A 23,709-nucleotide genomic window follows, 5' to 3' on the forward strand; every position below is an offset into this window, starting at 1 on the left:
CTTGACTACTTCCAAGGTTCCCACTTTCCCAGTAACTTCCTGTAAGAAAAGGGCCACAAATAATATGCTTGACTGACTCTGCCTCTCCCAGGAGTTCTGATTTGCATTGTCCAAAGGCAACTCATCCACTGCTTTGCTTTCATTATCCCAGTTCCATAGTTCGCTACAGCAATGGATCCCCCTCCCATACACACAATCATCTGCCTTGTTTGTTGGTCATTTTGGTTATTCCCATTCTGTGCATCATCCGGCAGCCGCCTTCTTCCCGACAAGCCGCTTTCTGCTGGAAGCACCATCACCTCCGACGACGGCACTTTCGCCCTGGGATTCTTCTCCCCGTCCAGCTCCGGCACAAAACATTACTACGTCGGAATATGGTACAAGAACATACCCAAAGACAATGTTGTGTGGGTTGCCAACCGTGCTATGCCGATCGCTGATCCTTCTTCTGCAACACTGGCCTTCACAAACGGATCCAATCTGGCCCTGTCAGACACCAACGGCCAGCTTCTCTGGATGACTAATATCAGCGCCGCAGGAAATTCATCGTCAGAGGCAACTGGTGGAGAAGCCACGCTTGATAACAATGGGAATTTTATCCTTCGGTCATCACAGGGCATCATCTTATGGCAAAGCTTCGATTACCCGACCGACACTCTCCTTCCAGGTATGAACCTCAGGATCACCCACAAGACGCATGCACTACAACGGCTCGTCTCTTGGAGAAACACCCAAGACCCATCCCCGGGCAACTTCTCATATGGTGCACACCCTGCTGAGTTTCTGCGGCGTTTTTCATGGAATGGTTCGACACCATACTGGCGAAGTCCAGCGTGGAATAACTATTTGTTAGTAGGGCGGTACGTCGAGAGTGTCAAGTCCACAATTCACTTCACACTGAATACTATTGATGATGAGGTGTACATTTCCTTTGGACTACCAGAACCAAGTGTCTCCTTAGTGCTACTGAAGATGGACTACTCAGGCAAGATGAAGTTACGAACCTGGAATAGCAACATGTCCAAATGGACTGACCTGCGATCAGAACCTAAACAGGAATGCAACAAATTTGGTTACTGTGGTCCATTTGGTTACTGCGACAACACGCAGCCTATTGTGACATGCAAATGTATTGATGGCTTTGAGCCAAACAACAAGCAAGACTGGACGGCACACAGGTTTTCGCAGGGATGCCACCGGATGGAAGCACTAAGATGTGGTCAACAGGATGGCTTCTTAAATTTGCCAAGCATGAAGGTTCCCCATGAGTCCTTGCATGTCAAGAATATAAGCTTAGATGAATGCATAGCAGAATGCACCAGCAACTGCTCCTGCACAGCGTATGCTTTCGCCAATACGAGCACCAAGGATATCAATGGGGATGAAACTAGGTGCCTATTATGGAACGGAGATTTGATTGACACAGAGAAGCTCATTGGACAAGGGCAAAACCTCTATATCCGGGTTCATGGATTGAGTGGTACAGTTTACTGTCTCTGTTTCTCTGCTTGCGTTGGTAGATATACCCTCTATTTTATGGGAACAGTGGAGCTCCAGTAATATCTCCCTTAGTACCATTTACAATGTCAGTACAAGTAAGGTTTAAATTAGTAGTGGCGGGCAAATATTAGAGGGTAAAGAGTTGATAATGTCAATATGATGGAACAGTTTGGCGCAGCATATATGCTGTCTGTGAATCACTACAATATTTTTAATATGAAAACATAACAGTTTATCCAATTGGAGGGTGCAGATTAGCAGCAACTGGATTCGGAATGAAAATATGAGCATGCAGGAGTTAGCAAGAAGTATTTGGCTTGTGAAACTAACTATTTATAAAATCTTCAAATCATAATTGCTTACAGACTAAATTTTGGCAGATAAAAAGCGGAAGAGCACTGTCTTAAAAATTACACTGCCAATCGTGTCAACCTTGCTCATAATCATATGGGTGTGCCTTGTTTGGATCTGCTATTTGGGAGGTAGAACACAGTTCCATACTTTTCTCCGTGTATTTCCCTTGAGCATGATTGTGCAGGCCAAGGCTATTCCATATTTCTATGTGCTATGTTCCTTTATTATAATGTTTGCATCAATGTTCCTGATAGGCAAACAAAGAAACAAGAATATTTGGAAGAAGCTGATGTCAGGAACTTCGAGCACTTCATTTGAACTTTGCGACGGAAACTTAAAGTATCCTTCTATTAGCTTCAAAGAAATTGTACTTGCAACAAACAATTTCTCTAACTCCAACAAGCTTGGACATGGAGGTTTTGGCAGTGTTTACAAGGTAACGTGAATTTTTATCTTATCGACGAACATAACTGTATTTCCATCTTGTTTGACCTAAAAATGGATGTGTCCAGGGAATGTTAGAAGATGGTACAGAAATTGCTGTGAAAAGGCTTAGTAAGGGTTCTGGCCAGGGGGTACCGGAGTTCAGAAATGAAGTAATACTCATTGCGAAGTTGCAGCATAAAAACTTGGTTAGACTTCTCGGCTTCTGCATCCATGGAGATGAGAAACTATTAATATATGAATACTTACCTAACAAAAGTCTGGATGCCATGCTTTTCGGTATGTTCTGCTTACGTATTGCCAATTTCAGAAAGTCATGAAATCAACCAGAATAACTGATATTATCCCTCAATTGATGCTATTGGTAGCAGATGCCACAAGAAAATCAATGCTTAATTGGCCAACAAGATTCGAGATAATCAAAGGTGTAGCTAGAGGACTTCTTTATCTTCATCAAGATTCAAGGTTGAAGATAATTCACAGGGATCTCAAAGCAAGCAACATATTATTAGATGCCGAAATAAGCCCTAAGATATCTGATTTTGGTATAGCAAGGATATTTGGTGGCGATCAGCAGCAAGAAAATACCAACCGCGTTGTTGGCACATAGTGAGTGATATACTGCATGAGTGATCTTTATACATTATTCTTGTGCTTGACCAAAATTATGTTATGTGCTCCTAACTGGGACATGCTTCAAACAGCGGTTACATGTCACCTGAATATGCTTTGAACGGAGTGTTCTCTGTCAAGTCTGATGTATACAGCTTTGGAGTTTTACTACTAGAGATTGTGAGTGGCTCAAAGACCAGCTCTGTGCACCTAAAAGCAGACTTCCCCAGCATTATAGCCTCTGTAAGTACAATGACATGTTCGAATTTCTGCAAGTATAGTAAATATGTGCATCTTTGAAGGGATGAGATATGATGAATGCAGGCATGGAGCTTATGGAAGGATGGGAACATAAAGGATTTTGTTGACTCATCAATTGTGGAGAGTTGTTCACCTGATGAAACTATACGGTGCATCCATATTGGACTTTTGTGTGTTCAGGACAGCCCAAATGTGCGGCCACTCGTGTCATCAATCATGTCCTTTCTGGAGAATGGAGATATATCACTTCCACCTCCAAAAGAGTCTGTGTATTTTTCTGAAAACAACAATGGAAATGATGGAGCAGCAGAAAATACTGTAAATTCTGCAAATAACATGAGCATTACAGTAGTAGAGGGACGCTAGTACTTAGCAGTCTAATCTCTGTATACTGGATAAGAAACTGGTAGTTTTGCCTTGAAGAACAAGAAGCTTTGTTTTAATATAGATAATGTATTTCAAGTCCGGCAGCTCCAGCAAATGGAGAGATCTAAATGTTCGTATTAAAGACCATTCTCATCAAGAACTTCAGATGCATAAAAGAAGGCAAGTTAACCAGCTAAATTTTGTATGCTTAAAAAACAGGTAGTATAGCTGTATAAGTGTATAACCAAATTTCATTATACTTAAAGAACGGGTACCACGCACGGCCTCCCGGTCTACCATCCTATTTGTTATATGAACTAACAATTATCTACTATCTAACTCCAAGCCGATTGTTTCTTAATCTAGGCCAATTGTCATTTCGACTGAGTAGAATGTATATTGTAGTAGTAAATCCTGTATTACTTATTTACAGCAGCAGTAGGCAGCTGGTGTGAACATGTGGCTGCAAGATTCAAGATAAGCTGCCTGGACAGGATGAGATAAGCTGCCAGGATAGAATATGTCAGGATAAAATTTAATGATAGGCTTGACTGTCAAGTTATGCAAGTTTTTGCACAGCTTAAGTCGGTAGTGCACCCTATAAAAGGGCATGTATCCCATCGTTGTAAAATAAGACAGATCAAGCAATCCATTTGAGCTTCACAAAACTAGTACTCACCGTGTGCTCCTCTCTCTCAAGTGTGCGCGTCCGTGAGCCAGCTCCCCGAGAACTCATAGTCTAGCCCCAGAGCACTCCAGCTTCAAGTAGTACAGTATAATACAGGAGCACTTCAGCTCACACTCTGCTCGTGTATCCTCTGTTCGTGTGTGTACTAGTGCTTCACTGGTGTGTGTGCTACTCGGGCCAGATATTCTGTCCCCCTTAGACTAGAATTACTAGTCTGTAATTTGGGCTAACATATAGTATTATCTTAATTTTGCATGCAATGTGTCTCTTACTCCTAGTTACTATGGAGTTTTTTATAAGCACAAGCATGGAAGTAAAAAATAGTCAGAGTTATCAGGTAGGTCACTTCATTGTGTCAGGCTAAACAATGTTTGTGAAATCCGACAGAAATCATGTAGAAAAGCAACTTCAAATCACATTAGAAAATATACACAACGCTTAACTAGAAAGAAAAAAAGGCATCCTGTCGCATTGATTGAAAGTGCGTAAAGTATACTGTAATACTGTATAACCCTTAACTAAATTAGTGCCATCTGACCAGCAATAAGAAACTTATGTAGGAGAACGTGAACCCTGAACAACACCAAGATTATGCGTGGGTTAAGCACTCCGCCATCCCTCCTGTCCCCATGCTTCAGTGTGCAACACATTTGTTAACAGAAATATGAGAGAGACAGTGTGTCAGACTAAGGGATTGAAAATTGAAAAACAGGTCAGCAGCTGGCATATGGGTTCCACTAATCCACATCACAAACACCTTGTGTCCATTCACAATTAGAGCACGCACCTCTGAAGCTCTCGCTCGCTCCCGCGCCCCGCCCGGACGGCCTCGCGCGCCACGCCGTCCGTCGGCGTGGCGTCGCGCCTTAGCCTGCTGTGCTCGGCGTGGCGTGGCTCCTGTGCTGGCGGAAATGTGGCCCGGAAGGAAGGGGGAGGAGGAAGAAGGTGCGGCATTTTGTCCTCCTCCCGCCGGAGATGCGGCGTCTCCGCCCCCGCCGTTCTGCTCCTGTCGACCAGACCAGCTCGTTCCCCTCGCGCACCTGGACCTTTCGGCTTTCTTTGGTGATTCGGCCCAGCCCAGCCCAGCCCAGCCCGCGTTATGGGCCTGGCATTCATTCACGCGGTTCTCAAACAGGGGGAAGAAAACGCAGCTTTGTACTGCCTGCTTTCATCTAAACAAAAAGTATGGAGGTCAATACTGGATGGACGAGATACATTCTTTCAAGGACTTACAAGGAGAATTGGAGACGGAAATACTACATGAATCTGGGAGCACAACTGGTTACCCCATCAACATAACATGCGTCCTATAGTGAGCAGAATACACAGTCCGCCGCAGTTCGTTGGGGAACTGCTCCTTCCCAGCGCAGAATGGAATCGTGACATGATATCAAACGTCTTCGTGCAGACTGATGCAGCAGCTATTCTGTCTATTCCTGTTTGTACGAGACATATACAAGACTTTTGGTCCTGGGTACACGAGAAAAACAGAGTGTTCTCAGTCCGTTCTGCATACCGGATGTTGGTCACCACAAAACTGCGACGAGAAGCCTGGCTAGAAGGCAGAGCAGACCCATCCAATACCGAAGGCGAGTAGAAAGCTTGGTCAAAGTTGTGGAAGATAGATGTCCCTTCAAAGATAAAAATCTTCCTCTGGAGACTAGCCCAGCAGTCTATCCCAACTTCAGACCTTCTCCATCATCGTAATATGTCTACGGTGACGACATGCGGACTATGCGGCAGCGAGGACTCTTGGCAACATTCCCTTCTACACTGCCATGCTGCTCGGTGTGTGTGGGCACTACAGAACCCCGACTTGGTCGAGGCAATTAACAGCATCAGGGAGCCTGATGCTAAACGCTGGGTCTTTGCGGCCATGGATACAATCCCTTCCAATGAATTCACTCAAGTTCTGGTCACTCTTTGGGCCATCTGGTATGCAAGAAGGCAAGCTTTGCACGAGAATATTTTTCAAAGTCCCCAAGCCACACATATTTTCATCATAAAATACTTGCATGAGTTGGAGGCGTGCAAGCCAAAACAGAAAGCTGCTCCGCTACATGCAGCTCCAAACAGGTCACGCCCAGCTTGGATTCCTCCTCCGCACGGGGTGGCAAAGATTAGAGTGGACGGAGCTGTGTCAAGGGCAGCTGTTGAAGGCTCCGTCAGCGCGGTCTGCAGGGACTCGCAAGGACACTACTTAGGCTCCTCAGCTATGAAGATCCCGGGGATGAATGACCCAGCGACGCTTGAAGCTTTGGCATGTCGGGAGGCGATGGCGCTGGCCCTGGATCTTGGACTCACGCATGTGGAAATAGCATGTGATAACAAGGGGGTGGTTGGAGACATCAATCAAAGAATAGGAGGAAATTATGCTGTCGGTGGTAAAGGAGATAAACGCTACCTTGAATCAGTTTTATCAGTGTACTTTCATTTTCGAGGGTAGAGGGACAAATTTAAAGGCACATAGCCTTGCCAAACATGTTTTTGGGTTGGATTTTGGACGCCATGTATGGCTACTGAACCCATGAAATTTGAGATGTATGCCTATAAACATTATTGAGCAATAAAGAAAGTATGTTTGGACGCAAAAAAAAAATCTAAACAAAAAGTACTGCATGCTCGATTCTCAAAAAAAAAATGCACTGCATGCTCAGTCGAGACGTCTCTGGTGACTTCGTCAATCTTGAAATGATATGCCGGCTCAGTCTCTCGGAGATGCTCATAATAGGGTATGCGTGTGTGTTCATAGGGATGAGTGTATGCGAGTATATATGAGCATCTGCGTCTGTACCATGTTCTAAAAAATGTACTGCATGCTCACTCGCTTTGTTTCATGCTGCTCCATCTGTTTAAACCTACCCCTCAAAAAACTGTTTAAACTTTTTTTTAAACAGCACATCTATTTAGAGCCTTTTTTGTTAGACCAGCCTTGACAAAACACTCCCTGTTTCTAATCTAAAATAAAAAAAGTATAACATGGTTGACATTTTTCTTTATTGGCGTTTTCCTTTAACACGGTTGCCACTACAGTACAACTCCCTGATGTTGGTCGTGCACATAGTAGGCATTGCCTTCATTTCTAAATGCAAGACCTTTGATCGAACTGCCAAAACATCTTATATTCAGAAACAGAGAGTTTAATACCGTGTGATGCGCTTATTTGTATGCGGACTTCATTGTCTGTAGGCTATAGCCAGATACATAACTTTAAAGTGCATGCGCGTACAGAGTTTTATGGCTAATACATGTTTAAAGATAAGCTCGCTCTCATGATCTTGAAGCAAGTAATGACTTGAAGGGCGATGGAAGCTCGCACGCCCATATATATTGTCACTTTAGGCAGCTTGTCGTTCTTCTTACCGGTCACCTCCCAGGACTCCCTTCTTCTCTGGAGCTGAGGGCTTCTTCTTCCTGCCCTTTGAGTTAGCGTCATCACCATCACAGTCAGAGCCCGAGTCACAGTCGTGGCCCGAGTGGGATCGGCCATTGTCGTCATCGTCGTCGCCACCATCATCATTATCATCATCGCCACCATCATCATCGTCGTCGTGATCATCGTCGCCATCATCATCATCATCATCATCACCACCACCACCACCACCACCATCGTCGTCGTCGCCGCCGCCATCATCATCATCACCACCACCACCACCATCATCATCGTCGTCGTCGTCGTCGTCGTCATGGTGGTGGTGGTGGATCTTCTTTTTGTTACTCCGGTGAGGGCTAGGCTTCTGGCCTTGCTCCTCCGCTGATGCCAAGTCCACTAGATCGCCAACAACAAGCTGAGGCTTGGCCACCGCTTTCTCCTCCTGTTTGCAGCAGTGCGCCGGCAGGGTGGACCCGCTCTTAGTCCCCGCCTGGTCCGTCTGCATGGCCGTAAGCGACTTCGTGGCGGCGGAGGCAAGCAGAAAGGTGACGGCGAGCAACAAGGTGGCCAGGCAGGTGGTGGCGCGCCCCATTTGTGTGTTCGGTGAGTGTGAGCTCACGCGCGTTGGCAATATCTAACATACACCGTGATGTGCATGAATCCTTGTGGCATCGAGTGCAAGGTATATATATGTTTGTTGGCTTGGGAATGTGGAGGACATTATGGAGTTGAAAGCTAAGCTCTATAGTGCGTTGGTTTGGTTTTCATTGGAAGGGTGAGTCACACCTCGGGTGGTACATTATCTCCCTTTTTTAACATCATGCGTACATTATCTCCTCATTGTTTTTATCCTCCACGAAATATCTCCTTGTTTGTGTTGAGCTAAGATTTAGTGCGCCGAGACTAGGAAGGAACTTGTGCACTCACCCGTTGCGATTTTCCACCATGATGCTCATATAGTATAAACTGTGATTTTTTTTATAAAGGGCCTTTTTTTCATTCAAATGTTATATCGAATGACACAACTGCGACGGGTGAATATGTGGCCTTTACATAACCAAATGCACATAGCCAACAAGTCATAGAAAAAGCATAAGGGATGGGGGGAGGGTTGTACCGTGAGACATGCGCAGAGCGCCGCCGGCCGCAGGTGGTGGTGCCAAGCAGAGGGGCAGAGCAGGCAGGCGGTTGTATGGAAGGAAGGAGGTGAGGTTGAAGATGAATAGTGCCCTGATGTGTTTTTGGCCGTTGGATCAAGATCAAGTGGTCCTGGGAAAAGTGACCGACGCAAAAAACATTTTCAGCTGCTTAATCAGTACACGCTCCCTTTTTTTAAACCAGACTTAAGAAAACACCACTTGTTTCTACAAAAAAAACCTAACACAGTTGACATTTCCTTTATTGACGTATTTTTCTTCGGCCAATCAATACATTCACGGAACTCTACGGATATGTGATACACAAGTTTACAAAAGTGAAACACAAGGAGAGAACATTACATTACACCACGCTGCAGCTCACTAGCCTCAGGAGAAAATCGCACTGATTAAAAGGACTAGCGAGCACTAAAATCAACCTTCTACCAACCACATAACCGCATAGGGGAAAAAACAGTCGCATAACTGCTTTACATCCTAGCAATCTTTGAGCGCGATCAGCTGGTCGACGACGCCGGGGTCAGCGAGAGTGCTTATGTCGCCGAGCTCGTCCAGCTGCTTCGCGGCGATTTTGCGCAGGATCCTGCGCATGATCTTGCCGCTGCGGGTCTTGGGGAGCCCCGGCGCCCAGTGGATCCTGTCTGGAGCTGCAAACGCCCCGATCTGACACGCAGGAAAAAAACCCGCATGAATGACAGGCAGCAAACAGCATTGAAGGAGCTCAGTTGCCCATGTTTTAATTCTTTGCTATGTCTTCCTAGCCAGCATAAGATTGACAGTAGCTAATCTGGAGCATGTTTCATCTGGCTAACAAAGAGTGTTAACTAATTTGCCTGAACTACAGGCCTCGTTATAGTAGCTGGTGAATTGGGAACATTTGCAATCTATCAGAACTCACTTTGTTCTACACAATTTTGGCATGCTGAATAGACAAATTTTAAGCATGGGATCGCATACTTCCATGTAAAGGCGGAGTTTTATTTTCTGATAGTGTAACTCGCTTTAGAACGGAAGATGTGAAACATCCAAAAGTATCACGAAAATACCTGAGTGCGGACTTTTGCTATGAGGCTCTTTCGTAGTTCTTCACTGTAAGGAATGCCATCCACCAAAGTTACAAAAGCATATATTCCCTGACCTTTGACCTGAAGTACTTCTTTTATTAGAAATTTGAAGCAGATAATATGACAATAAGAACTGTATATGATGGGATAGAAATATAACAGAAGTGCAGGGAAGGTTAGATTATCGGTGGGCCATACCTCATGCTCAACACCAACAACAGCGGCCTCTGCACACTGTGGATGCGAAACCAAAGCAGACTCAACCTCTGCTGTGCCAATTCGATGCCCACTGCATATTCAAATGTGCAAGATAACTCAGTTCTAGCATAACAATTTTCAACAGCCACATACTGAACTTAAACTCTAGCAAACAGCAAACAAACCAAATAAGCAGCTTACCTAACGTTGATAACATCATCTACTCTTCCAGTAAGCCAGTGGTAACCATCTTTGTCCCTGACATGAAAATATTATTTGCTGCGCTGTTAGAGAGGTAATCTATATTGCGTAAAACTGAAATACGCTTGGATCTCATGCCCTGTTGATGGAAATAACTCAACAAGTTACCTGCTGCAACCATCACCAGTAAAATAGTAGCCAGCAAATGGCTTGAAGTATGTGGTCTCATATCTGTCATGATCTCCATAGAGGGTCCGGAAAGCCCCAGGCCATGATTTTTTAATGCAAAGATATCCGCTACATTCTCCTTCAATCTCCTGTCCTTTCTCATCAACAATGACCGGCTGTAAACCGTACAAATAGTAATGAGTATTAGATAAAATGCATGGCTGTATTCTGTATTTCACAGATAGATTGCGTTTACCTGCACACCAAAGAAAGGAAATGTTGCAGAACCCGGTTTCTGAGGCCAGGCACCAGGTAAAGGAGTCATCTGCAGAGAGCATTTACAACAGTTTAAATATTAATTTCAAGATCAGTCACTTTATCGCCCCATGAAAAAGAAATTGAGAAGAAGTGTCAGCTTTTAAGAGGCACTTACCATGAAGCCACCAGTTTCAGTCTGCCACCAAGTATCTGATATGGGGCACTTTGAATCCCCAACAACATTGTAGAACCATCTAAAATGAAGTAAAACACGCATGAGAACAACCTCTTATAAGTGTCCCTGGATAGTATTACTCTTTAACACTTGATAAATTATCCATGTACCTCCATGCACTAGGATTAATTGGCTCACCAACGCTTCCCAGGACTCGGAGAGATTTTCGAGAGTAGCGTGTAACATACTGCAAAAGCATATCAGGCAATAAGTAAAAAAAAGCAACATCCACACCAAACATACATATAAAAAAGGTTTACAGAGTGGCCACTATGAATGTTTTTTATGCTATCCAAATCATATTACAGCCAGTGTGTTTTATTTCCAGTGTGTCATATTTGTAGTCTCCTGGTTGGATTCTTTCCAACCATCATTGGCAATAAATAGCTCGCTGTAGTTGTTCCGTAAAAAAATTCATGGAATCCGATAGTTAAGAGCTCAATCTTGGAGAACAAGTGTTTATCGATTAATCACTAAATCTAATAGTTTTGCACAGTAGAAACGGCTCGAGAATCTTCTGATTGTTAAGTCATATGAGCTTCTTAGCAACTTAAGTAACTACATATGTAATAAGCAGTGAGTGAACTATTGGTATGTTATGTTAGGTTGAATGGGTTGTCAGATGCAGATATATCGAAATAAAAGCAGACAAGCTCCAAAGCACACGCTTCCAACAACCAACGGACAGTTCAATTCATTTCACTAGAACCAGCTGTCCGGCAAATGTTGAGATTTAGTAAACAGTAAAAATCAAGAGAATATTGAACTTGATGGTTGATTTGCAATCATTTAAGATTTTAATTAGATGACTTAGAATAGTGAATAGTTCTTCCCTCCATTCAAGACAACCAGATTGACAGACTTGAGCATGGTAGGGGTCTTAAACACAATGCCATCCAGCATCAATGGCTTGTTCACATTACTGGGAGCTGGCTTAAAGAACATCATGCATACCTCATCACCATCGCGCATGAGTGAACGGACGAGTGTTGGTGCGGTATAAAATATTGACACCTTGTACTTGTCCACAATGTCCCAGCACCGACCAGCATTAGGGTAGTTCGGAGTCTACATGTACATGATTCAATGGCATATTTAGGCATAGTACAACTAAAATCAAGCCCCACAAAAATTATCGAAGCAAACAAATTGAGTTTTAAGAAATACATACAACAAGTACAATTTCTTAAACATAAAAGTCTAGTGGATTGTGTTATGAATTGTCAGACAAAAGGACACATCAAACATAATGACAACCCCGAAAAATAAAACCACTGAATTTTCTTTCATTCATCAAATTTGTATTGAGCTGACATAACTTCACAATATCCTAACTAGAAAAGCTTTTAGAAATATATACCCCTTCAAAAACAAGAACTGCAGCTCCATTCAGGAGTGGGCCATATGTCACATAGCTATGTCCAGTAATCCAACCACAGTCCGCAGTGCACCTGATGCCAACAAACAATGGAAGGTATAAGGGAAAACAGCAATTTCTATTAGTAGTTCCCCAAACAAAGGACATGCTTTATATTCATACAAGTCAAAAACAAAATCTTCTGTTTACCAGTATATGTCTGTTGGCTTGTAATCAAATGCATACTTAAATGTTGTTGCAGTATACACCATATAGCCCCCAGAAGTATGCATAACACCCTTCAAATTTATTAACAGAGATTAATACTCGGGTAACTTGACAACAGGATAATCTAGTGTAGCTTAATACCTTTGGTTTTCCAGTGCTGCCACTCGTGTACAAAAGAAACAATGGATCCTCTGCATCCACCCATTCCACATCACACTTGGTAGGAAAGTTGGTCACAACATCCTGAAAGTTATGTCCAAGGAACAATGGTTAATTGATATTTGCTGTTATCTGAGGATGCAGGCCTGCCCTGAAATACAGGATGCATATTGGAAATGTTGACAAGTTGCTGTTGAAGGGGAAAAAATGCACCTGCCACCAAACATCCCTTCCTGCTTGCCATTTTGTGTCTTGCCTCTTCATTACTGACTGGTTTTCGTATGTCAAACAAATACCTGCTCAGCACAACAGTAGTGACTAGTCAAAATCAGCAAACCACATATTGACAGCATTCAGTTATATATGGATCTGCCAATGATCTGTAAGTCATCATAAATACTGATCCCATTGTCCACCACTGACAATATATGGATCTGAACCTAATTTTCACAACAACACAACATTAAACCCCGTGATGGCAAGCGTGAGTGCTGCCACGGAAGCCCAACAACAGCTCAAATTGTCTATGCAATATAAAAGTCGATCCTAGTACATACCTACAGAGAATCCATTCTTCTCACTTTCCACCAGAGCAGCATCCACTATGTCTTTGAGAAGAATGGGCTTGGGCCCCCTTTTCACGGCATTACAAGTGAGCACAAGCTTAGGCTTGCAATCAACGATCCTTTGGGCCAGCGAATCCGCAGAGAAGCCAGCAAACACAACCTGAAGGGAAATTTGGGGTGCATCGCATCATAAACGGGAACAGGACCAACCAGGATAACAAATGGAGCTTGCAGTGCAGTGCTTACCGAATGGACAGCACCGATACGCGCACATGCAAGCATGGCAATGGGAAGCTCCAGCAGCATCGGTAAGTAGATGATCACAGCATCCCCCTTGCCGACACCAACACTTTTCAAGTAATTTGCAAGCTAGCAGAAAGCATAAAACAAAACAAATTCAGATTCAGCACCTTCCCCAAACCTCTAATACTAAGAGCATTTACATCCCTTGGTACATTTACTGTCCATTCACAAAACAACCAGATATAGGCATATGCATAATTACCTGGCAAACCTTCTCCACGAGCTCAGAATAGGTGAGCTTCCCATCCTGGCCGGGCTCATTGCCCTCCCAGTACAGTGCAATCTTGTCCCCATTCCCAGCCTCGACGTTGCGGTCGACGGCATTGTAGCATATGTTGGTTTTGCCCCCTTTGAACCACTGGACAACACCAAAGAACCAACACATGATTCGCAATCACCAGAAATGCTAAATTCAGACAACAGCCATCACCAGAAGACACCTACACTGATGTGGACGGGGCCCTTGCTGACGTCGAGGTTCTCGGAGCAGACCTCGCTGGGGTTCCACTTCTCCTTCCAGTAGAAGGCGTCGGCGATCTCTGACCAGAACCCGGCCGGGTCCTTGATGGACCTCTCGTACATCTCCTTGTACTGAAACACACACCAAGTGAGATCACAACTTTAAGGCATCACAATCATCAGACCGAAACGCAGCAAGAAAGGAAATGAAGCACTAAAATCAAGACGAATGCATCCTAGCACTGTTGCTATCTCTGTGTACGATCTGTCGGTAGAACATAAAATCAGCAATGTCCCTGTCCGACTGACTTTTAGCGAGCACCGGGCTTGTCTTGATCATGATCAGGACAAGACCTTTTTGTGCTGAACTAAAGCAAGCGCCGCGGTTGATTGACAGCAAGCGAGCCATATGGAGCGAGCGATCGAGGAGCAGAGTGGGTGCGTGCGTGCGTATATATGTATGTACCTGCTGGGGGGAGGAGACGAGCGCGGTGGCGGAGAACTCGGCGCTGGGGAAGACGAGTTCGTGCTCCTCGTCGGCGAGCGACTCGCCCAGGACGACGGCGCTGATCCCGGAGATGGACCCGGCGCCGGAGGGCCGCTCGGACATGGACTCGACGTGCCGGAGCTTGTCCGGGGTCCCTCCCGCCTGCTGGCCCGCGGTAGCGGCGCCCATGGCTGGCCCAGGCGGCGGCGACGGCTGCGGGGAGGCGGAGGAGGGGGCGGGGCGGGGGCGGGTGGGAGGTGCAGTGAGATCCAGATCCGGGCGGGGGACGGGGGGCGGCAGCAGCGATGGGTGTATAAATAAACGATCTTTGAGCGAGGGCGAGAGCGATCTCTCGGTGATCTCCGAGCGCGAGCGGCGACTGGCCGCCCACCACCCTCCCTTCTCCGACTCCTCCTCCGCCTCTGCTGGCTGCTGGCTACCGGCCAAGTCGTGTGTTGACTTCCCTCCTCTCCACTGCCAGCCACGGAGGGGATAGCGACCGGCGCAACCGCGACTGGTAAAATATTGGCAGGTACGGGGTGGCGACGCGCGGCTGGACGGGCCGGCGGCTTAGCTAAGCCGCCGGTCAGCGGCAGCGGCGGCACCCGCTCCACGTGAACCCGGAGCCGCGGCGGGTGGCGCGGGGCGAGATCGTGCGGGTTGGTGAGATGGGCGGCTTGCGTTGGGCTGGGTTGCAACTGCGCACGACCACGACATGACGGCTTCAGGCGTGTTTGGAATTGATTCAGCAACTCCACAAGAAAAATCCTTTTCAGGCCGTGATGTGACTTGCCACCGAATAATTGGTCATTTCTTCCTTGATATTGTGATATTGGTTCATGAATCAATCCCCTCCCTCGCCGCCAGTGGCGGATCCAGGAATGGAAATTTACCAGGGCAACCAACGGCGGCGGAGCTTGGGGGCGCTACGCCGTTGGTCGTCGGGGTAAGGAGACCATCCTCCTTCATCGTCGAGACTCGAAATGGAAAGTTATCTGGATGACCAACAACGACGGAGCTTGATGATGTTGCATACTGGCCGGTAGGTAAGGGGTTTACCCTGCTCTATCGTTGGAGATCCGGGGCGGCCGTCCCCGGCTTGCCCCCCTTTGCCGGGATCATCATTGCTCTCACTTATCATGCTCGGCCTAAATCGTTGGATATGAAATTCAAAATGTGCCATTGAAAAAAGTGTCGTTGGTCTGAAAAACGCATGCTTTCACTTATTTAAATTTGAAAAGTTGTGGAATGGTTGCACATAATAACGGCAGAGAAATGTGACATGGCCCACTTGTGAGTTGTGCAACGACCACACGACGAGCGCTCGTTGTTCCTTTGTTTAGCTGGGGCTTATTTGATTAAAATGATTTTCGTGAAAATTATAGAGGACTTTGAAAATTCTAGCTATGTCGGTCTTTTGGTTTGTAGGATCAAATATATATTTTTCGCTTGTTCTGTAGGATTAAAAAATTTCCTACGGATTCCTTTTAAATACAATTCATAAGAAATGTAGCTTCCACTCAAACGCCTTGAAAATATCACTTGGTTTTTCCATCCCAATACTAAGTTTTTGATGGAAATTTTGTTTATAATTCAGCGTTACACCTTTTTTAATACGAAAAACATTAAAAAGCAAGGTAAGTAAACAAATAAGTATGATGTTTTTTTTATATAGAGGTTTGGTTCGTTCGATGTGACGGCAACGCACGCAACAACAATAACATGGGAGCAGAAGTACCAACAACAATGCCAAGGCTGTGACCCTCTTATTAAATCGGACTAACCATACAATGTTCGGTGAGATGTAGCTACCGCTCTGTTTGTAAGCGTCTCTTTCATGTACTCAACAGCCTAATGATAAGATAATAATGTCATCAGACCATTAACGTATACAAAAAGGTTGCGAGTGTAGTCCAAGCATTGATCGGATCTACCTAACGGTCCCACAGTTTTGTTTTTTTAAAGTAAGTTTTTAAAGCTACCATTACTTTTTTATAAACTGTAAAAGAAGCACACTAATTTCGTACAACAATATTTTCCTTAAGAAGGACAACTATTTATGTAACGCTGTAAAAAGGCTCAAGACAAGTCTGTCTTTAAATTAAGAAAGGCGTCAATTGGCCATGAATTATAGTGACCAACAATTTACCAAAGAGAGAAAACAGCTGATACATAATGCTTACAAATAGCATGTTCTTTGACAAAACAAACACCAAAAACAGAAATAAATCGTAACTTGCAAAGTAGATGCAATCGCCCACCACGACAACAACAACTGAAATACTGTACTTTTAGTAGTATGGCTTCACATGAGTCATTTAGCAGTGCAATTTCCTCGCCGAGGAATGACCAACGGATTGAGGACGAGGATTGGAGTTGAGACGTGGAGATAAGAAAGAAGAACATGAGGAAGTGAGTGACATTTCTTCTCGTTAATTCATCAAAAAGTTTAACAGTTGTTTGTTTGAGCTTACAAACGGACACGCACTATCTACTCCCAAACTTGAATGCTTCCTGATGTAAAAAAAATAGTAACAAAGAAATCTGATCTTTTATGGCAATGCTATTTTTGAAAGCATTTTTCATTATGAAATACTATTTTTTGCCATGACTTCCACGTATGTCATTTCATAATGAAAAATTCCAAGAACTCAGAACATTTGTCAAAGTTGACTAAAAAAAGGTACCTTTTGAATTTATTTTCATTTTTTTGAATGTTCCTGTTCATCCCAAGCTCATTTGAGGTCGGGAGTTGAAGAGGACTTCGCTTACAATTGCGCTCCCACACTACTCGGAAGCTCAAATAGACTTGGCACATTATGGCCCACCGCCCAAGGCCAATGGAAGGCAACGGCATAGTTTTTTCAATGGAAATCACCCACCAGGGCTATGTCTCGCCCTTACCGATTCCTAATAGGAATCGTCTAAGGGCGGACGACTACGTGCTGGCCCATTAGCTGTTTAATTCGGTGCCTTCACTTGTTCGCGTCGGGTCGCTGTTGTCGATCGGTTTAGTCCGGCTTTCCTTCTCATTTCCGATTGTTTTTTCTTTGGTTTATCTTTTTGTTCATTATGTTTCGATTTTATTTGTTGTTCCAACGGTTTTATTTGGTTTGTTTTCTTCTTTATACTTTGGTTTTCTTTCTTGGAATTTTTGGTATCTTTTATTTTTCTTTTTGTTTCTTTGTTTTTGTTTTTTCAACACGTGCCTACTGTTTCATACATATCATACATTTTTCGTGTAATTGTAAAACATTTTTTTATACACGTTTAATATTTGCAAATACATGTTAAACAGTTTTTTGAACGATAAAACCCATTTTTTGAACTATGCCAACATTTTTGTACATTGTACAAACATTTTTTGAGATTGTCACGAACACTTTTTTGAAACTTTTGAATATTTTTTAAATGTAACATACATTTTTTAATGTTCAAAACATATTTGTTGAATTACACGATTTTTTTGCATTTGTATTTAAAGAAATGTCACATAAATTTATTTTGAAATGTGCAATATTTTATAATTGTTGCAACATTTTATGTACATATGCTAACTGGTATACATAACTAACATTTTCTATGTTTTACATTCATAGTCATACATTTTTCATATACAACAGGAACATTTTTCTATACACATTTAACATTTTTCAGATGCAAGACTGTCATTTTCAAAATTTTATGTGAAGTGTTGTATATTTATATTTAAAATATTTCGAACTATGAACGAAAGTAAAAAAATAGAAATGTGAAGAAAAACAAAAAAATGTGCATGACATCAGCGAGCCGTTCCTGTAAGGCTCGCAGAGGGAGGCACATCTATATCTATATCTATATCTATACCTACTATTAAAGGGAATAGATATTCTTGGTTTGGTTTAGTCCTTTACATTTGGTTTACACACGTTAAGCGTTCTGGGCGAGTTACTTGTATGTTGATGGGCCTTTTATGGGCTTTCATAGAGAGACCATGAAAAATAATTAGGTCAAAAAAAATCAACATTGTGGGAATTGAACACAAGACCTCGTGTCGATCTTTTAGATGTAACAACCAAAGACTTTTGCACCTTTCATATTTACTAATCCCAACTCACTCTAAATATATTAATGGCAGTCATCATGTTTATTTATTTTTTTGCGAGAAAATGAGTTGATATTAAAACGGCTAAATTACTGAAAGGTCCACACAGAAAAGAAAATTACAACCAAGCCCCTCTGCAACCTGACTACGCCGACGCCGTAGACAAGCCGGTGACGCGCCGTTCGCTGCTGCTCGCTGACGCCTTGGATCGAAGTAGCCCCTGGGCGAAACGGGAAGTCTCCGATCAACGGTCCCTGAGGACCTACACCCATGGCCGTCGTTGTCGTCGCACCGCTAAACATCGCCTTCCTTCTCCAGATCTTCAATCGCCGGAATTGCCATCCCTCGATCTCCGGCATGGTGGAGCCGTGCACGGCCTCTCCACCGAGCAGCGAGCACGAAGAAAGGAGCTGGTCCACCGCGGAGCTCCACTGGAACTTCGCCGTCGAAGGGGAGACAAACACCTACAAAAAGCCGATCCAGTCGCACCGCCGCCTCCACGACGCCACCGGTTGGCTCCCTAGGCACTCCTACACTATGTACACGCTGCAAATCGGGCCTCCCCCGTCCTCCCGCCGCCGGAGCGTCCGGCGGAGGCCGAGGGAGCCGCCGATTCGGCAACGGCGAGGTGGAGAGCCCGGGGTTCGCACAAATCGTCCTTCGTTCCTGTAGATGGGGAAGGGTGAGGTCCAAGGCTCATGTTTAGGGTGAGCTAATTAAGCGAATGAGCTAATAAAGGAAGGATTGTGGGCTTAAATATAATATTTAAACGAATGTGGCTAATTAAAGAAAGGATTATGGGTAAATCGGTGGAATAACTATTAGAAAGGTTGTGGTCTTAATAAATTCTACATGAAGGATTTGAGGTAAAATGCTAGGATAATTAAAAGGAATGATCTATAAGCCTTAATGTGTTAGGGCTACTAAATTAGAAAAGGAAGGATTTGATTCCCGACTAAAACGGATGAGGACTTCATGGTAATTAATGAAAGGATTATACTTAAATGCCATTAAAAAGAATTGTATTTAAATGAAATCAGTGAGACATTACGTCCCGCAAAGAAAATATGAACACGACTAAATTGTGATGTATTTTTTTATGTTCATTTTGTAGAAGGACGATGTTGCATTGTAACATATTCTTCATAATGAATCCGATGTTGTGGGACATTATGTTTGTGCAAAACATTAATTTTTCCGTTGCAACGCACGGACATAGGTGCTAGTAGCCACCTACGCAACGATTTCTTCATGGCCAGCATGCACGCTCGCTCTGGATCGAGGAGGCTTCTCTTGTGTGCTGGGTCCGGCGATGACAGTGGCGACGTCTGCCTTTTATCCAGCCCGCTGTTCCATGGAAGGAGATCGCGAGGAAATCGGTTTAGTGGTTTGTTCCGACTTGTCCTCCTCGAGACGCTGAGCACGACCGTGTCAAGTGCCCGTGCCAAGTGTGGCCACACATGACACTATGCACGAGACATGTCCTTCTTGGTTGCCAGTCGCACTCCGCGTGCCTGTCGTCTCCGCCAAACTGAAAGCGGTTGGTCATTGTCGTGTACGTATGCATCAACTAGTTCGTGTGCGCCGCAAACCTTTCATACGTTCGGATCATTTGCAACCAGTGACACTTTATGCATCCGCGGACGCGGACAGCGACCGATCACCTCCTATTTCTCCGTGTTCGTGGCTGTGCTCCTCAAATGTCGGCCCTCCCAGACCCATGCAATTCGTGCAACTACCTAGATGACACAACAACGTAGACCAACATACTACATAATACTCCGTATAGCACAATCCGAACCCCAAAGAGCAAGTTATTGTACAATTGAACCCAAAAGAGCAAGTTCATCACCGGATAGATAAACTAGATACATTAAATAAACTAGATAAAGGGAGAGGGTCGTCGGACATCACCATTTCCTCGCCAGCCCCTTCCCCTTGTGGTCTTATCCGGGACTCCAAACAACATTCGGTCACCAAATCACATAACTCATATAATACAATATCATCATCGAACGTTAAGCGTGCGGACCCTACGGGTTCGAGAACTATGTAAACATGACCGAGACACCTCTCCGGTCAATAACCAATAGCGGAACCTGGATGCTCATATTGGTTCCCACATATTCTACGAAGATCTTTATCGGTCCTACCGCAATGACAACATATGTTATTCCCGTTGTCATCGGTATGTTACTTGCCCGAGATTCGATCGTCGGTATCTTCATACCTAGTTCAATCTCGTTACCGACAAGTCTCTTTACTCGTTCCGTAATGCATCATCCCGCAACTAACTCATTAGTCACATTGCTTGCAAGGCTTATCCTGATGTGTATTACCGAGAGGGCACGTAGATACCTCTCCGATATGACAAATCTTAATCTCGATCCATGCCATCAACTAACTCAATAATCACCCAGTTACGTTGTGACATTTGATAGCACACAAGGTATTCCTCCGGTATCCGGGAGTTGCATAATCTCATAGTCAAAGGAACATGTATAAGTCATGAAGAAAGCAATATCAATAAAACTTAACGATCATTATGCTAAGCTAACAGATGGGTCTTGTTCATCACATCATTCTCCCAATGATGTGATCTAGTTCATCAAATGACAGCACATGTCTATGGTTAGGAAACTTAATCATCTTTGATTAACGAGCTAGTCTAGTAGAGGCATACTAGGGACACTGTGTTTTGTCTATGTATCCACACATGTATCAAGTTTCTGGTTAATACAATTCTAGCATGAATAATAAACATTCATCATGATATAGGGAAATATAAATAACAACTTTATTATTGCTGCAAAAAAAACTAAACCAGTGCCGCAAACCTGTCCTACGTTCTCATAAGGCATCTGCAGCCACGATTGCTAAATGTGACACTCTATGCGTCCATAGACAACAGCCGGTCATCGTGCTCCTCAAATATTTGCCCTACAAATCTATACAATCCATGCAACTACGTATATCAACATTCATATGTAGCATAATAATGCGAGCACAATTGAACCGAACAGTGCAAGTTCATCACGCGACAAATAAAGTAGATACATTAAATAAACCAGACAGCTAGATAAAGGGAGAGGTACGCCGGACATCACCATTTCCTTGCCGGCCCTTCCCCTTGCGGTCACCAGAGTAACGGCAATAATAGTCCTCCACATAGGCGTTGTCGGTGGTAGTGCTAGTCGTGCCATTGTCGGACGTCAACGGAATGATGCCCGTAAAACAACGGGCGGCGCGGGCCTCATCCTTCGCTAGGCTGGCCGCTTCGCCTTCTCCTTTTGCGACGCACTCGGACTCTTCGATGCCGAGCCGGAGCGCCTTCGTGTTCTTGTGACGGAGGCACCTCACGTCCGTCTCTGCGGTGATCAGCGACCGGCGAAGGACCTCGTGCAGAAGCTGCTCCTTCAGATCGACCAGTGTGGACATTGCGTAGGTGCGATAAGACCTCACGCACCTGTCCGAGAGGAACTGACCTCTGCCGCCCTCTGTGCGGCCCGCTGCCTCTCACGGCGTGCGACTTTTGCTTTCGATTCCGGAGTCTCGACTGCTGGCTCGGCGCAACAACGAGAACCCGGTGCTGCCCGAGAGGAGCTAGGGCTAGAGGGGTAGGCGAGGGGCATGGCCAGCGACGGGTCTGCAACGGCGGGTTAGCGCAGTCGAACGTGTGTTGCGTCGCCGAGCTACCAGGGACGACGCAAAGCTCAAGCTCCTGCCCTTGTCCATCTGCGACCGCTAAAGGGCATTGCAGAGCGTGAGCTCTTTGTTGTTTGGTGCCTCGCTGTCGGAGTCCTCCTCCTTGAAGAGCCCGTCTTAGTCGATGGGATCAGACTCGTCGCCGGATGGCACTGTCGGATTGGATGTCCGATCTAGCCATGGTGGAGAGGAGGGGATGGGACAGGAAGGGGAGGGGATGAGACATGCAGTGGAAACGGAGCGAAGCGATTTTGCCGGGATTGCGGAACAAAGTGATTTTGGAGCGAAGCAACTTTGCTCACAAATCTCTGCAATCCAGGCTGGTACGAACAATTTTGGTGCCGCCATTGGATGACAAAAAATGTCTGGACACTGTTCAGAAATTTGCGCGTGGTTTGATGATCCGTGTTGGAGTTACCCTTATTTTGCTAACTTTCAGTTACTTTATTCATTTCTCGTTGATTATGCGAGTGCACCTTGATCATTATTGATATCCTGTTGATCCATGTGTTATTTGAGAGAGAGAGAGGGAGAGAGAGAGAGAGAATTGGAGCAGAGTTATGAGCATATCATTTCAGATATAGTTCTAAGATTTGTCATTAATCTGCTTAGTCATCTCGCTTTATTACATTGGTAACACGACCGCAAACATATCGTACCAGTCACAGTTCAGTTATTGTACTGTTTGAGTTCTTCAATAGGACGACACTTGTTTCGAACCGGTAGCGGTGATGGATCCTAGGAGCGACCAATACTAGCAAGTCAAGTTGGCGTACCTCAGGGTACCAAAAGGCTCTACTCTTCTGGAACCCGTCCCATGTCGTTTAGGCAGAGGTTGTCGACGATGTTGGGGTACCCCCTTCAGCTTAAGAGTGTAAAAGTGTGGAATTTCACCCCTAGCTATGACTCCTGGTTTGGGAAGCTTGATGGTCATGTGTGACGCCAATAATTTCCTTGCCCATTTCTATTGAATCTGTTTTTATTGTTCCTTTTGTTTTCATTTTTGTTGAATTCAACACTACCAATTATTATCTTCTTTATCCTTTAAATCCAGTTCATCTAATGATACACCATCATACCATCTTATTAAATAGTGAAGTATCCGCTTGCTAAGTATGATTTCTCATACTCACCCTTACTTCCTCTATTTTCTTATGTAGTCATCGACTTGCATAAGAATGCGCAAGACTTCCAATAATAGGCTTGACTAGCGGGTGGGAAGCGACTAGTGAATATAATGTGTTTATTCAGCTATTGTAGATGCAAAGAAATTCATAAAGTAAACATATAAGCTTTTATGATCCCCTGATTTATGTCTGCTTAATCTCATCTTGCATGACTATAGGCCACCTGATGTATAGGCACGCAGCAGCTCTCTTGCCTAGGCCTGGTATCCGGCGTGACACCCGCCGACGTGCTGAATTACATTAACACATTTCACTTATTTGTAACCTCGATTGAAAAAGAATCATGTTAAAACAT

The 23,709-nt window shown here is 44.4% G+C and overlaps 4 protein-coding genes and 1 long non-coding RNA gene across 6 annotated transcripts; 2 read left to right on the top strand and 3 right to left on the bottom strand.

The window, feature by feature from the left end:
• Nucleotides 1-47: 47 nt before the first annotated feature.
• LOC125515438 (G-type lectin S-receptor-like serine/threonine-protein kinase B120) lies at nucleotides 48-4,188 on the top strand. 2 transcript variants are annotated; one of them, XM_048680907.2, is made up of 7 exons: nucleotides 49-1,480; nucleotides 1,881-1,982; nucleotides 2,109-2,290; nucleotides 2,367-2,577; nucleotides 2,670-2,907; nucleotides 3,003-3,153; nucleotides 3,235-4,186. In XM_048680907.2, exons 1-7 carry the CDS (start codon nucleotides 172-174, stop codon nucleotides 3,535-3,537), a joined length of 2,496 nt encoding a protein of 831 aa, XP_048536864.1. In that variant the 5' UTR covers nucleotides 49-171; the 3' UTR covers nucleotides 3,538-4,186. The 2 variants fall into 2 exon arrangements, with proteins under 2 accessions (XP_048536863.1, XP_048536864.1); XM_048680906.2 differs by having other exon boundaries at nucleotides 48-1,480; nucleotides 1,881-2,290; nucleotides 3,235-4,188.
• On the bottom strand, nucleotides 2,212-5,508 carry LOC125515439 (uncharacterized). The gene is made up of 4 exons (XR_015609035.1): nucleotides 4,217-5,508; nucleotides 3,305-3,448; nucleotides 2,434-2,503; nucleotides 2,212-2,346 (listed from the first exon to the last, which is right to left on the bottom strand). It is a non-coding gene; the product is annotated as an uncharacterized LOC125515439 (long non-coding RNA).
• Nucleotides 5,509-5,525: 17 nt separating this feature from the next.
• On the top strand, nucleotides 5,526-6,671 carry LOC147966669 (uncharacterized). Its single transcript, XM_087530914.1, has 3 exons — nucleotides 5,526-5,663; nucleotides 6,033-6,160; nucleotides 6,302-6,671. The coding sequence occupies exons 1-3, from the start codon at nucleotides 5,526-5,528 to the stop codon at nucleotides 6,669-6,671; spliced, it is 636 nt and encodes a 211-aa protein (XP_087387040.1).
• Nucleotides 6,672-7,376: 705 nt separating this feature from the next.
• LOC147966670 (uncharacterized) lies at nucleotides 7,377-8,271 on the bottom strand. Its single transcript, XM_087529023.1, has one exon. It carries the CDS (start codon nucleotides 8,188-8,190, stop codon nucleotides 7,585-7,587), a length of 606 nt encoding a protein of 201 aa, XP_087385149.1. The 5' UTR covers nucleotides 8,191-8,271; the 3' UTR covers nucleotides 7,377-7,584.
• A 705-nt stretch (nucleotides 8,272-8,976) lies between these two features.
• On the bottom strand, nucleotides 8,977-15,144 carry LOC125515440 (acetyl-coenzyme A synthetase, chloroplastic/glyoxysomal). Its single transcript, XM_048680908.2, has 18 exons — nucleotides 14,418-15,144; nucleotides 13,937-14,083; nucleotides 13,695-13,850; nucleotides 13,436-13,558; nucleotides 13,181-13,349; nucleotides 12,837-12,919; nucleotides 12,606-12,707; nucleotides 12,447-12,535; nucleotides 12,240-12,330; nucleotides 11,834-11,947; nucleotides 10,990-11,066; nucleotides 10,820-10,898; nucleotides 10,643-10,711; nucleotides 10,387-10,562; nucleotides 10,219-10,275; nucleotides 10,018-10,108; nucleotides 9,802-9,900; nucleotides 8,977-9,418 (listed from the first exon to the last, which is right to left on the bottom strand). Exons 1-18 carry the CDS (start codon nucleotides 14,625-14,627, stop codon nucleotides 9,233-9,235), a joined length of 2,118 nt encoding a protein of 705 aa, XP_048536865.1. The 5' UTR covers nucleotides 14,628-15,144; the 3' UTR covers nucleotides 8,977-9,232.
• Nucleotides 15,145-23,709: the final 8,565 nt, after the last annotated feature.

The sequence above is a fragment of the Triticum urartu genome, chromosome 6A (assembly GCF_056163025.1).
Source record: "Triticum urartu cultivar PI428250 chromosome 6A, HENAU_Tu73, whole genome shotgun sequence".
NCBI lineage: Eukaryota > Viridiplantae > Streptophyta > Magnoliopsida > Poales > Poaceae > Triticum > Triticum urartu.

Bases quoted from the DNA above. Each gene is read 5' to 3' on its own strand.
- LOC125515438 (XM_048680906.2), top strand. From the start codon at position 172: ATGGATCCCCCTCCCATACACACAATCATCTGCCTTGTTTGTTGGTCA. The intron at 2,908-3,002 runs GTGAGTGATATA...TGCTTCAAACAG, and splicing joins AACCGCGTTGTTGGCACATA to CGGTTACATGTCACCTGAAT. The intron at 3,154-3,234 runs GTAAGTACAATG...TGATGAATGCAG, and splicing joins TCCCCAGCATTATAGCCTCT to GCATGGAGCTTATGGAAGGA.
- LOC147966669 (XM_087530914.1), top strand. From the start codon at position 5,526: ATGCGTCCTATAGTGAGCAGAATACACAGTCCGCCGCAGTTCGTTGGG. The intron at 5,664-6,032 runs GTTTGTACGAGA...TGGGCACTACAG, and splicing joins CAGCTATTCTGTCTATTCCT to AACCCCGACTTGGTCGAGGC. The intron at 6,161-6,301 runs GTATGCAAGAAG...AGCTCCAAACAG, and splicing joins GTCACTCTTTGGGCCATCTG to GTCACGCCCAGCTTGGATTC.
- LOC147966670 (XM_087529023.1), bottom strand. From the start codon at position 8,190: ATGGGGCGCGCCACCACCTGCCTGGCCACCTTGTTGCTCGCCGTCACC.
- LOC125515440 (XM_048680908.2), bottom strand. From the start codon at position 14,627: ATGGGCGCCGCTACCGCGGGCCAGCAGGCGGGAGGGACCCCGGACAAG. The intron at 14,084-14,417 runs GTACATACATAT...TGTGTGTTTCAG, and splicing joins TCGTCTCCTCCCCCCAGCAG to TACAAGGAGATGTACGAGAG. The intron at 11,948-12,239 runs GTATATATTTCT...ATGTACATGTAG, and splicing joins CAGTTCTTGTTTTTGAAGGG to ACTCCGAACTACCCTAATGC.